This window comes from Phacochoerus africanus, chromosome 15 (genome assembly GCF_016906955.1).
Source record: "Phacochoerus africanus isolate WHEZ1 chromosome 15, ROS_Pafr_v1, whole genome shotgun sequence".
Taxonomy (NCBI): domain Eukaryota; kingdom Metazoa; phylum Chordata; class Mammalia; order Artiodactyla; family Suidae; genus Phacochoerus; species Phacochoerus africanus.
In genome coordinates this window covers 31,230,511-31,244,615 of record NC_062558.1, presented here as the reverse complement: position 1 = coordinate 31,244,615, position 14,105 = coordinate 31,230,511, and the positions used below count along the sequence as shown (strand labels likewise).

The following is a 14,105-nucleotide window of genomic DNA, read 5'->3' as shown; positions in this document are numbered from 1 at the left end:
GGACACTGCATCCAGGCATTAGTGCACCTTTGGTCCCTCAAGATCCCTCCCTCCACTCCAGCAGCCAACCACCATGTGCCTGCTTATAAAAACTCACCTGTACTGGGTTGAACTGTGTCTCTCAAAAAGGTTAGGTTCAAGTCCTAACCCCTGGTACCCATAAACAGGCTCTTACTTGGAAAAAGGGTCTTTGCAGATGTAATTAGTTAAGGATCTCAAGATGGTACAATCCTGGATTTAGGGTGGGCCCTAAATCCGAGGATTGGTTTTTTTTTTTTTTTGCTTTTTATGGCTACACCTGAAGCATATGAAGTTCCCAGCACAGGGATCAAATTGAAACTGTACCTGCCTGCCTACACCACACCCACAGTAACACTGGATCCAAGACACATCTGTGACCTACACTGCAGCTTGCAGCAACATCAGATACCTAGCCCAATGAGCAAGGCCAGGGATCGAACCCACCCCCTCATGGATCAGTAGTTGGGATTCCACAATGGGAACTCCAACTGGTGTCTTTATAAGAGAAAAGAAAGGAGGATTTGAACAGACACACAAGGGGGCAAAAAAGGCCATAGGAAGAGAAAGGCGGAGACTGGAGTGAGACAGCCACAAGCCAAGGAATAGCAGGAAAACTAGAAGGTGGAAGAGCAAGGAAGGAAGCTCCCCTAGAATCCCAAAGGGCATAGCATGGGCAACACCTCGACTTCCCACTTCTGGCCTCTGGAACTTTCTGTTGTTTTAACCAACCAAGTTTGTGGTCATTTGTCATGGCAGTCACAGAAAACTAATATACCACAATTGCCATTATGCATCAAAAGGCCAACTGTGCTGGAGGTCTGGGCATCACACCTCATTTTGTTTTGCAAAAGAGCCAAAAAAGACCCAGGAAGGGAGACTTGGATAAACAGGTGTATTCTGAGGTTAAGACCTAATGACCCCAAGAGAGAAAAACTGTGCAAACCTTCCTTTCATAGTCATGGATTTAGACCAAAAGGGCCTATGGGTCTGTGGTCTTAACACTCTTACACTTGACCTTAAATGAGTCTGTTTTTATTCCACAGTGTCTGAAATAATAACACTATCAGCTCCAGTTCACTGAGCACTAAAGCCTCTGTGCTAAGGCTTTACAGGTGTCACCTAACTAAATTCCAGGAGGCATGATTTTTACTATTCCCATTTTACTGCATTCCCCCAGAGCATTCAGCCAGTTAATGGATAGCTGGGGATTCAACCTGACTCCAGAAAGCTTTGTTTTAGTTTTGGGGTTTTTTTGTTTGTTTGTTTTGTTTGGCTGCACCCATAGCATGAGGAAGTTCCCAGGCCTGGGATCGAACCTGTGTCACAACAGTGACAGGGCCAGATCCTTAACTCACTGCACCACAAGGGAACTCCCAGAACTTTCAGTCTTAAAAGGTAACCTCACTGAGTAATGTACTTTTTTTTTTTTTTGTCTTTTTAGGGCCGCACCCATGGCATAGGGAGGTTCCCAGGCTAGGGGTCCTATCAGAGCTGTAGCCGCCAGCCTACGCCAGAGTCACAGCAACGCCAGATCCGAGCCACATCTGCGACCTACACCACAGCTCATGGCAACACTGGATCCACCGAGGAGGCCAGGGATCGAACCCGCAACCTCATGGTTCCTAGTCAGATTCATTTCTACTGTGCCACGATGGGAACTCCTGAGTGATGTACTCTTAATTTAGGATTAATTTTTTTTTCTATTTGTGTTTTGCTGAAATAGTATGACTGATCTTTTTAGTGCTTAATTTTTAAAAAATTAAGCAACACCTGAAAGCAGTTCCCCTGACTCTTCCATCCCCTTAGTTCCATTCTGCCCCACAATTCTAGGTGGCCCCATAATTCCCTGTAGCCCCATAATTCTATGCAGTCCCATAATTCCATGAAGTCCCACAATCTCATGCAGACCCACAATTCCAAGTGGCCTTACAAGTCCACCAGTCCCATAATTCTCCAAGGCCCCATAATTCCATGCAATAAAAGGTGGTTGTCTATTGTGCACTGGCACTGCCAACCCTAGCGGACACTCTGGCAGCTAGGGGAGCACAGAATCATGGAAAGAGAGCCTGGCATTATCTTAATTAACAAAGACAGCTGCAGAATCACCTTGCAAAGGTGTATCTGACAAAGATCCTCCCACCTCCTATTTCAGTGGTTACTGCACACTTCAGCCCTTCACAACCTTGTAATGCATCCGGTTATTTTCAAGTCATTTGCAATTGATGTAAGGAATAGGCGCATGCCCTCCTTTCCTCCCATCGGAGGCCTTGACTCTCTTCCTGAGCTCTAGTTGAAAGCAGAAACTCCTCTAAGGAGGGACAGCATGCACGGCAACTCCCATCTAACCGTGAATTACTTTGTCCATCCATTAATGGTCGCCAATCCACAAGGGAATAGGGAAAAGGACAGGGCACTGATTTGAATTGTGCTCCCCTCAAACTTGAAGTGCATCTAAAAGCTCAGAATGTGACCTTATTGGGAAATGGCTCACACTGGATTAGACTGGGCCTTAATCCAGACTGATGCTCTTATGAAAAGAGAAGACACACAGAAACACACAGAGAAGACAGACAGTGGCAGAGGCTGGAGTGATGTAGCTACAAGTCAAGGAACTCCAAGGGTTGCCAGCAACCCAGAGAAGCTGGAAGAGACGAGGCAAGATCCCGCATCCTCATGGATACTATGGTTCTTAAGCCCACTGAGCCACAAGAGGAACTCCACACTTAAAATGTATTTATAAATAAAATATCCAAAATAAGTAAATCCCTAAAGACAGAAAGCAGACTGCGAGGAGGGAGAAGTGGGGACTGACTGCCCATGGGTACAGGGTTCTGCCTGAGGTGATGAAAAGTCCAGAACCATATAGAGGTGGTGGCTGCACAATACTGTGAATATACTTAATACCATCAGACTGTACACTTGAAAATGGTTCTAACAGAAAGTGTTTCTTTCTTGAAGATTCTAAACTGGTGGCCTAGTAAGTATAGTTAATAACGGGATGGTAAATGTTATATATATTTGACCACAATTTAAAAACCTACACTACAAATTAAAGGAAAAAAAAAGATATGTTTTTGATAAAAGCCAAACCCTAGCCATCTGGAGACTGACTTATTTTGGGGAATCTCTAATCCCAGGGGCTCTGGTTACCATGAGCCACAGGAACAGCAGTATCTGAGGTCCCAGAGAAAGGGAGAGAAGAAACAAAGACATCGCCTTTTTGTAACACACGCCAAAGATCGTAACTGATCCTCATCAGGAAAGAGCCGCCACTGGTCAGAAACACAAATCGCTCAATCGTAGTGGGAGCAGTGAGCACTGGCTAAGAACTCTGTCCTGGACCCACATGCCTGAGCTTTTATTTCTCAGCCACTGCAAAAGAAAGCCCAGCATCTGAGAAGGGAGAACAAAGGGACCTAACGTCTGCAGCCAAGAAGCAGCTGCTCACCCTCTGTGACAACACTCTCACTCTGGAGGCCAGTTTGGGGTTCAAAAATCTCTTCTGGGTCTCCAGGGACTGGGAGGGGCTCATGGGCTGACGAGACAACCAGGAAGTAGGTCTCCCTACTCCAGAAAAGACAATTGGTCCGCTGCCCCCCTACAAGCTCCTGGTCATCCAGAATTCAGAGATGCTAGGAGAGGTTCCAGTTTTCCTGAGAATTAAGGAACCTGTCCACTCAAATAGAAGCTCTTTAGCCTGGAAGGCCCTCCTCAGACAGAGCTAGATGCGAAGGCAGGGAGGTACAATAAATAAGCTAAGTGGTTAGATTATACTAAAAAGAGACATGTGACTGCTGTGGCTAGGGTCACTGCTACAGCATAGGTTCAGTCCCTGGCCCAGGACCTTCCATGTGCCACAGGTGCAGCAAAAATTAATTAAATTGAAATTAAAGTTAAAACACTTTTTAAAGAATAAAAAGATATGTGAGCCTAATGGTAAATAAGACACTCAGGCAGTGGGGAGTGGTGGGACCTGGGGCGTCTATAACCTGCTACTCACTTCCACTGCTTGGAGCCAGGCAGGAACATAAGCCAGGATGGGCATGATATTTTATATGACTTCTGATTTTTTTTTTAAATCTTACTCTCCTGATTTTTAATGTGGGCAAGTAATTACAGAAATATGTTCAGGAGTTCCCTGGTGCCTCAGCAGGTAAAGGACCTGGCATTGTCACTCCTGTGGCTCTGATTACTGCTATGGCATGGGTTTGCTCCCTGGCCCAGGAACTTGCACATGCCACAGGCACGTCCCCCCCCCAAAAAAAGACCCCCAAAACAGAAATGTGTTCAATGCAGTACAGGCCAAACGCAATGCCTTGAGCCTCTATTTGGTCCAGGGACTGTCAATTTACATTTGTCCCAGGACCCAATCCGATGCTTATTCTGTAAAGAAAGCCTGAACAGTCACCTTACAGCTTTCTCCCTAAATATGAGGTGGCCTTTTCTACATCAGACAAACAGCTTTGTCTTCATGGATGAGGACATGGACTCCCCTATTGAAGAAAGAGTGTGTGGCCTTGGGCAAGTTACTTAAGCTATCTGTACCTCAATATTCTCATCTGTAAAACGGGGGTAACAGAGGTAGCACATAGGGTTGCTGGAAGGTTTAAATAAGTTTACATATGAAAAAGACCTACAACAACACACAGTAATTAAGATTCATTATCAGGGAGTTCTCATTGTGGCGCCACAGAAAAGAATCCAACTGGTATCCATGAGGATGTGGCTTTGATCCCTGGCCTTGCTCAGTGGGTTAAGGATCCATCATTGCTGTGAGCTAGGTCACAGACACAGCTTGGATCCCGTGTTGCTATGGCTGTGGTGTAGCCCGGCAGCTATAGCTCAGATTCGACCCCCAGCCTGGGAACTTCCACATGCGGTGGGTGTGGCCTTAAAAAAGCCAAAAAAAGAAAAGATTCATTACCACACACTATCATGACCTGCCTCTGAACCCACGGTAGGAGATGGGGAGGAAGGAGGCTGGGAATTTCAAATCTGTCTAAGCCCCTACCCCAGGGCTTCTTCACATTCCCACGGAGCCTAGGCTGAATCCAGCCTCAAAGGTCTATCAGGTAGGTACAGGTGAGGGATATGAGGGGCCGAGTCCTATCCCTAGAAAGAAATCTGCCTGACCCACCAGGAACCAGGAATAATGCACATAAACATACTGAAGTTACATGGGCGCTTCACAATCACAGAACAACATTTTCTCTTCAGGTAAATTTTCTTTTAACTCCTTCACATCTTGGAACTCTAATACTATTAGCCATTTTATTACTGATGAAAACAGTTTGCTTTCATTTTTTAGGACTTCAGAAGAAAAAAGTAGCCACATGACACAATTCTAAGGTCTCCTTTAGGAAATTCAATATACAAAACTCTGTGCCACAAGATTAGGGTTTGGTTTTGGGGTTTTTTCCTTTTTTTGTCTTTTGAGGGCCCACCCGCAGCAACATGGAGGTTCCCAGGCTAGGGGTCAAATCGAAGCTATAGCCACTGGCCTATGCTGCAGCCACAGCAATGCCAGATCCTTAACCCACTGAGGGAGGCCAGGGATCAAACCTGCATCCTCATAGATTCATTTCTGATTTGTTTCTGCTGGGCCACAAAGGGAACTCCAAGATTAGAGGTTCTTAATCAGGGGTCCAGGATGCCTGTTCAAGATGCCCTGATTTTGTAGACAAAATCCAAGAGTCCAAGATGCCCTGATTTTGCACACAAAAAGTTGTGCGTATAGGCGTATTTTTACAAAATTCTCAAGAGGTCTGAAACCTCCAAACAAGTCAAGAATCAATGAAATAGACCTACTTGCAAGTAAAGATTTGCTTTGCAGGGCTATTCACCACAGAATTGTTTTTACCTGGCAATTTCCTAGTTATAAGATTAAAATTTGATGGCACCTCCTACAGAAAGTGAGCTCTATCTGGATTACAGAGTCTCCACACCAGCTCCCTCTGCTGGTGGTACCTGTAAGGCTACCTGATTGGGCCCATGATCATTGAGCACCTCAAGAGCAGAACAGGTCTTAATATTTCTATATCCCAGGGCCTGACACAATGTTTTCTAAACGAATAAGTGTACAAACGTACGAATTAACAAGTTCTGGGTGGAGTTTGCAGTCACCAAAGAAGAGACAACATCAGTTTCTAACCCCAGTGGGTAGCAGATTCACTTGAGAATGAGACATTGGAGAAGGAAGCCCTTCTTACACCAAAAGCCCTTATGTACGCTGATACAGGAGGCAGTACCAAGAAATCATTTCCACACAGGAGCTCTGGAGGCTCCATCCCAGCTCTACCAGGAGTAGAGACCTGCTCTGTCACCTCAGACATGTCCCTTAACTTCTCTGAGCCTACCTCCTCATTGGTCAAGTGTAGATAATAAGGGTACCTACCACTTGTCAGCATTGGTACCTGGCAGGTAAGTGAACAGTCAACAATTTTTTTTAAATCTTTTTAGGGCCACACCTGTGGTCTATGGAAATTCTAAGGCTAGGGGTCAAATCGGAGCTGCAGCTGCTGGCCTACACCACAGCCATAGCAATGCCAGATCTGAGCCATGTCTGCAACCTATATACAGCTCTGCACTGCAGCTTGAGCAACATCGGATCCTTTAAACCACTGAGCGAGGCCAGGGATCAAACCCACAACCTCGTGAATGCTACTCGGATTCGTGACCCGCTGAGCCACAATGGGAACTCCTCAAAAATTGTTATGATTACTACAAGACAAGACCTGCCAGTGTATTTCCTGTTTCTTAAACACACTTCACATTTGTCCTCTGCCTAAAACGGCCTCCTCCATCCGAAGTCTCTAATACCCAACTAAAATTCCTTCTGCATAACTGCCCCAGAGTCCTGGCACCCTGGATGGCCAATGAGTGTCCCCGCTCCCTACTCCCATCCCCTAGGTACAGAAAGTGGCACTCAACCCCGCTCTCCTGATTTCTTTACCTGCCTGCTTCCTGTTCCCCATGGCCAGCACAGCAGGTGCTCAGTGAGAATTTGCTCAATAATTAGGCTCTACCTGGAAACCTCTACTTGGAATCCCACCTTAGCTGGCCCCCTAGAAGACAACCAGGATGTACAACCTGCTCACAAGAAACAGAAGCATGTTCCAGGGGGAGCCAGCCCAGAGCAGCAAGTTCTCCTGATCAGGATGGAGGGGTAAGTTCCCAAAACCAACAGCACTACTGGTACACCATAGGCAAGTACTGCCTACTGCCCTTGAAGCCTCAGATTTCCAACAAGTCCTGAGAGAGAGTTCATTGTCAACTAGGGAGCCAGCTTCCTCTCAGAGATACCCCTGCTGGTCTCAACAACGGCCTCTGCTTGAACAGCCTAGATGGGCTTGCTTGGACCAAAGCCCCCTCCTTGCATGGACATACCCTCAAGACAGTCTGCACCAAGATGCCCAGAGCCAAGCTGCCCTGGGGAACCTGCTTTTTTTTTTTTTATTGGTCTTTTTAGGGCCGCACCTGCAGCATGTGGAAGTTCCCAGGCTAGGGGTCAAATCGGAGCTATAGCTGCCGGCCTATACCACAGCCACAGCAACATGGGATCCAAGCTGCATCTGCGACCTACACCACAGCTCATGGCCACGCCGGATCCCCAACCTGCAGAGCAGGGTCGGGGATCAAACCCGCATCCTCATGGGTACTAGTTAGGTTCGTTCCCACTGAGCCACAAGGGGATCTCCAGGAACTTGCCTATTGAACAGAACCTGCCCAGCCCTCCTCAGCTGCCCAGCCAGAGGCAACCCCTACCCACCTTCACACCCTCCAGGAGTGCCTGGGGGTCCTCAATGCCCTCTGGGACACACTTCTTATTCTCAGGGAGGGATTCAAGTTTCTCCACCAGAGCTTTCAGGCCCTTCAGCTCAAACTCGGTGAGGTGGGTCCATTTGGCAGAGACCTCAGTGGCCGGAGAGCCGGTGGGCGTCTTGGGGTAGTCTATGGGCATCGTGGCGGACTTCACACTGTCCTCCGACTCGTTCGACAAAGTTCTTTTGAGGAACCGCATGGCAGGGGCTTTGGGCTTCTTCCCAGGGGCCTCCTGGTCCTCTGAGGGGATGCTGGTGGGCGAGGCAGGGCCATCAGTGGGTGGTTTGGGCGTCTTATCTGTGCCCTCCTCCTCTTCCTCTTCCTCTTCCTCCTTCTCCTCTTCCTGGGGCTGCTGCTCACAGGACTCTTCCTCCATCTCCAGCCAGGAATCTGATGAGAAGCCGTCTATGCTGGGCTTTCTTGGGGCATCTATGGGGTTAGGAGTAGGGAGATCACAATAAAGACTAAGATGGGAGTTCCCGTCGTGGCGCAGTGGTTAACAAATCCGACTAGGAACCATGAGGTTGCGGGTTCGGTCCCTGCCCTTGCTCAGTGGGTTAACAATCCGGCGTTGCCGTGAGCTGTGGTGTAGGTCGCAGACGCGGCTCAGATCCTGCGTTGCTGTGGCTCTGGCGTAGGCCGGTGGCTACAGCTCCGATTCGACCCCTAGCCTGGGAACCTCCATATGCCATGGGAACAGCCCAAGAAATAGCAAAAAGACAAAAAAAAAAAGACTAAGATGAATTCCCCAGACTCCCTGGTGGAAGTCCCTGGAATCTGCCCCCAACACACACACACACTTTTTTGTTTTTTTAGGGCCACACCGGAGGCAAACGGAAGTTCCTAGAGCTGCAGCTGCCAGCCTATGCCACAGCCACAGCAATGCAGGATCCGAGCCTCATCTGCAGCCTGCACCATAGCTCATGGCAATGCCAGATCCTTAACCTACTATGCGAGGCCAGGGATTAAATCCACGTCCTCATGGATACTAGTTGGGTTCGTTACTGCTAAGCGACAACAGGAATTCCATCTTTAGACAATTTGAATGGTCTAGGACTCCCTCAGCCTCTAGACAAGGCTGGGGTCAGGCAGACATAGCTCTGCTTCTTCCCAGCTGTGTACCCAGACAGGTCGCTTCACCTCTCTGAACACACCCGGCAGTGGCAACACCAGACCCTTAGCCCACTGAGCAAGGCCAGGGATCAAACCTGCCTACCCACGGATACTATGTTGGGTTCTGAGCTCAATGAGCCACAATGGGAACTCCAGGTTTTGCTTTGTGTTTTTTGTTTTGTTTTTGCCCTTGCTCTTTAGGGCCGCGCCCATGGCATATGGAAGTTCCCAGGGTAGGGGCTGAATCAGAGCTATAGGGGCCTGCCTACACCACAGCCACAGCAACATGGGATCTGAGCCGCATCTCTGACCTATAACACAGCTCACGGCAATGCTGGATTGTCAACCCACTGAATGAGGCCAGGATTCGAACCCGAATCCTCACGGATCCTGGTCAGGTTTGTTTCTGCTGAACCACAATGGGAACTCCCAGGGTTTGATATCTTTCAATGCCTGAATCATCTAACAAGAATGAGACTCATCAAAAAAAAAAAAAAAAGAATGAAGACTCACAACATACCACCCCCTAGTTAAAACTGAATTTCCAATGAGCACTCCTCAATAAAGATCCCGGCAGAAACATTTGTTCCCTATCAAATGCCTGGTCTGAAACCCCTATAGTCAGATGGGGATTCGAGGAAAGGAAGGAAAAGGCTTACAATGAGGAAAAAAAAAAAAGAGAGAATCTAAAAAATCTTGGAGATTGCAAGAAAAATCCTGCAAACCCTAAAGGAAACAGATGGATCATTAATTTCTATCCCATGATGAGAAAGATGTGGTGAATGAGGTGCAGCAGACTCTAGCATCAGAAAACTCCTCAGCAGTAACAGCTCAGAGGTAAAGGGGAAGAAGAACGTTCTTCCCACAGATTGCTCTTTGGGGATGTCACAGTCAAATGCAACTTCAAGGTGGGTGTTTGTGAGTCAGGACTCAAGGACTGAGCCATTTGGGGTGATGGTGTCCCTTTAAGTAATGGCAGCAGGGCAGGGTACTGCAGCTGCGCTGTAAACACTCTCTCCCTGCCTCTATCAAAACCACCCACTGCTCTGCCAAGCTTCCATCCCCAGCCTTGGTCACCCCTTCTGCTGGCTTATAGTTTGGCCTGGGTTTGGGAGAAGTGGCTGCATCTCGTAGCCCTGCTTCTATATAGATAAAAACCTAACCCTCACTGCAGGAAGAAAAAAAAAAAAAATCAGTTGGTGACCAGAGATGGATTAAAAAAGACCAGGATTGGAGTTCCCACTGTGGCGTAACGGTATCAAAGGCATCTTGGGAGTGCTGGGATGCAGGTTCCACCCCTGGCCGGGCACAGTGGTTTAAGGATCTGGTGTTGTCACAGCTGCAACTTAGATCATAACTGCAGCTCAGATCTGATCCCTGGCCTAAGAACTCCATATGCCTCTGGGGAGGCCACAAAAGACCAGGATTCTTTGCTCTGTGGGGAGCCTCTTTCAGCCACCAAGCCAGGGACTGGGCCCTCCCAACCAACAAGGCGTTCTCGTCATGGCTTGGCGGTAACAAGCCAGACTAGCATCCTTGAGGATGTGAGTTCGAGCCCTGGCCTCGCTCAGGGAGTTAAAGGTCTGGCGTTGCTGTGGCTATGGTGTAGGCCAGGAGCTATAGCTCCAATTTGACCCCTAGCCTGGGAACTTCCAAATGCCATGGGTTCAGCCCTAAAAATGCAGTCAACCAGCAAGACCTGGTTGACCAAGCCAATCAACCAAGATGACTCTGTTGGGGGTCACAACTTCCTTGTCTTGGACTCTGTACTCCAAGTGAGAAGCTGACAAAGAAGGGTCTCTAAGAATCTGCCTGACACTCTGGCTCAAGAGAATCTCTGTAATGCAGGGCTCCCAAGGCACCCCTGAAAAAAATTATTTCTGCCCCACCTGAGCAGATAGGGTGGCTGAGCTCCAAGGCACACTCACCAATAAGCATTGATTCTCTCTGGTATTCCTGAGTGAGGTAGGACCGCTGGGTCACACAGTACACGTATCTCTCCAAGACATACCAGCACATCTCATAGTAGAAGGGATAACGGAATTTGGGCTGCACCTGAAAGCAAAGATCCAGGGGCAGAGGTCAGTTTCTGGAGGGCAGGGGGTGGAGAGGAGGGAGAGAAGTGCACTGGGGTGGGGGGAAGGGGAGTTCCGGGGGGGGGGGGAGTTATTTTCATCATCTTAGCAGGAACACAAATGATGTGAAGAAAAAAATGGGAGTGGTCTGGAGAGAAGCGCTGGAAGGGGCAAGATACCAGCATGCACACATGAGGAGGAGGAAGAGCGGGGGAAGAGGCCTATGTGAGAGCATCATGTCAAAGGTCCCTGAGCTTTGCGCGGGGGAAGCTTTTCGGGGTCCAATCTGTGCAGAACTGTGCCCTGACCGGCTGACGGAGGGTGAGGGTATCTGCGGATGCGAGTCCCTGCCTGATTCTAGCTACAACAGACATGGATGCCTCACCATTCTCAAACCTTCTTGTATAGACTCGGCTGTTCCCTCCCTCCCCCCGTGAAAAACAGAAATCAAACCCCAAACCTTACCCATTTGCAGACAGGCTGCCAAGCATCTCCTACACTCAAAGAGGTCACACCAGACGGACCAATGAGGGTGAGGGGGTGTGGCCTCTCCTACCGCCAGAGGCGGGGCCTCCGAGGGGTCCACCTCCCGCTAGTCCCCAACAATACCTGACCAGTCTGTGTCTCCACAGAGGACTCCCTCCAACGCAAGTCCCTGGTGTGACCTAGTGTGACCTGGGACGGCCCTAACCCTGGGGTCTGGAACAGGAATCCAGACGGAGTTCCCCTTTTGGCTTTTAATTAGAGGGGAGGAAGTACAGGTGCAGAGAGCTTTGTGTATCAGAGCTGTGAAAAGGCCAGGGCCCCAGGGAGATTCCAATGGGTGGCAGCATGGGGTCTACACTGATGAGATGGCAGCAAGAGATGAGAAGGAAGCAATACCACTGATGGCCCTGGCACAGATGAGCCTTCCAGAAACGGCATCCTGACCCCGCAAGGGTGTGTATGGAAGGTGGTCATTGTCTCTCAGGGCTGGGCCCTCCAAGGCTGCAAGTGGGCCCCCCACGTCCACACTCACTCCTGACTGCCTCCTTGTCCTCTCACCAAGGGTGTGTCTGCCTTGAGGGACCTCTGCTGGGGCTTTCTGTCCTCCAGGAACTCAGGGAGTTGGGACATTAAAGAAGCACATCCTGCCCTTTTTCTTTCCTATCAACCAATGGGTGATATTCTACATCTGGGACAAAGGCAAATACAAGCTGACCTAGGTCCTCCATCTACCCTAAAATACCATTTTGCTGCCTCTCAGTGCCCACCTGTAAAAGGCCCCAACTCTGCCCTCTGAGAGTCCTAGCTCCAGTTTCCCCATCCATCCCCTAACTCAGTTTCCAGCTGCGAAGCCCTCATCTCACTTGCACCATCTGCATCCTAGGTCCATTTGACCTGCCTGCCTCTGATGGATGGTAGGCTTTGGAATGAGATCCTGGCCGCCGCATGCTTTTGAGCTCCTGTGGGAGATGCACGGAGTTGGGATCATCATCTAGTGGTTTCCTTGGCTCCAGCTACTGTCTGGAGAAACCATTTTTTATTTTATTTTGTTTTGTTTTGTTTTAGGGCCGCACCTACAGCATATGGAAGTTCCCAGGCTAGGAGTCAAATCAGAGCTGCAGCTGCCAGCCTACACCATGGCAACAGCAACACCGGATCCAAGCCGCCTTTGCAACCTACACCACAGCTGGTGGCAACACCAGATCCTTAACCCAATGAGTGAGGCCAGGGATCGAACCCGCATCCTCATGGATACTTGTCAGGTTCATAGCCTGCTGAGCCACAATAGGAACTCCAAGACCCCAGTTTTATTGCTGGGAGAGTATTCATCTTTTTTCAGCCATCAGATCAATGCCCTCCAGTTTAAAAAGGAGACAGGTTCTTGGGCCTAAGACCCTGGCCTCGGCTGAAGAGAGGTTGGGGGTAGGGAATGAGTCTCAGCTCCATCCCCACTCCAGAACAAGGGCCAAGTGACTTTGAAACAAATTGGTCAAAACCTACAGAGCAGGCTGAGGACAGGCAGCCCACCTCTTCTAAGACCCTCACTCACATCTCCTGAATTTAGACTCAATCGACAAAACTCTGAAGCGCCTTTTGACTTTTCAAATTTGGGGAAACCATCTAAGCCACACTGGCCCTGGTGGGCACTGTGGCTCCTACGAATCTTTCTAGATTAGGAAAAAAAAAAAATTTTTTTTTTTTTTTGACTGTCGTTCAGGAGAGGAAGGTAAGTCTCCCGTCACTGCTGCTGAACCCAAGAGAAACCAGCTGGGTGAAAACAAATGCTGATGAAGGAATTCAATTTTTTTTTTTAATTTTTTTTTTTCCAAGAGAGCACCGCAGGAAACAAAATTTGCAAAGAATTGACTTACAAACGGGTTGTCGCCTTCCACCCTTCGCCTTCAAAAGGTTTCAGCCACATGCCTGGGAACATTAAACACACGATTGCTCAACATTATTTGTTGACACATTCGGAGCCTCACCAAATTGAGTTGTTCTTCGAAGGGCGAGGCAGTCAGAAAGCATGCAATGCTCCCAGCCTGGGGGGGAGGGGCGGGATCGGGGAGGGGGCGATCAATCTGTCAGCAGGTCTCAAGGGGTCAGTTTGAGTTCCCAAAGGCCCTTCCTCTTGGAGCTGAGTGACCTCAGGAGATCATAACCAAAGATATTTCGGTGCATCTACAACTCCCAGGTCTCAAGGACTTGAAAAACTGAAATATGAGGGTGGGTGGAAGTGTCTTAAAATTTGTTTTTCTCCTGGAAAAAAAAAAAAAGTCAATGGAAAAAAAAAATCCAATGGTAGGGGAAAGGTGAAAGGATAAATTATTTGCAATTTCCAGGTAGATTCACTGGCTGAGGGAATGGGGCATGTTGGCATTACCTTTCCTGGAAGGCTGCTTTCACTAGAGCCATTAAGGGAAAAAAAAAAAAAAAGATAAATATAAGAGAGAAGGCAGTTTAATGATCAATTGGACCATTGCTATCCCTTATCAAGCTAACTGGAGTTAAAAATATGTAGTGAGAGCTGTTGAGATGTTATCTTCAAATAATAAACATGCAACACATCCATTCTTTGGTGCAGCTCTCCCA

General features: G+C 48.4%; 1 protein-coding gene across 11 annotated transcripts in view; it reads right to left on the bottom strand.

The window, feature by feature from the left end:
* KDM2B (lysine demethylase 2B) overlaps positions 1-14,105 on the bottom strand; it is a 143,750-nt gene that overhangs the window by 67,576 nt on the left and 62,069 nt on the right. For all 11 annotated transcript variants that reach the window (XM_047761667.1, XM_047761666.1, XM_047761661.1 and 8 more), the window contains 2 exons: positions 10,884-11,010; positions 7,790-8,271 (listed from right to left, as the gene is read on the bottom strand). In XM_047761667.1, the coding sequence (XP_047617623.1) occupies positions 7,790-8,271; positions 10,884-11,010 (609 nt within the window). The remainder of the gene's footprint in view (positions 1-7,789; positions 8,272-10,883; positions 11,011-14,105) is intronic.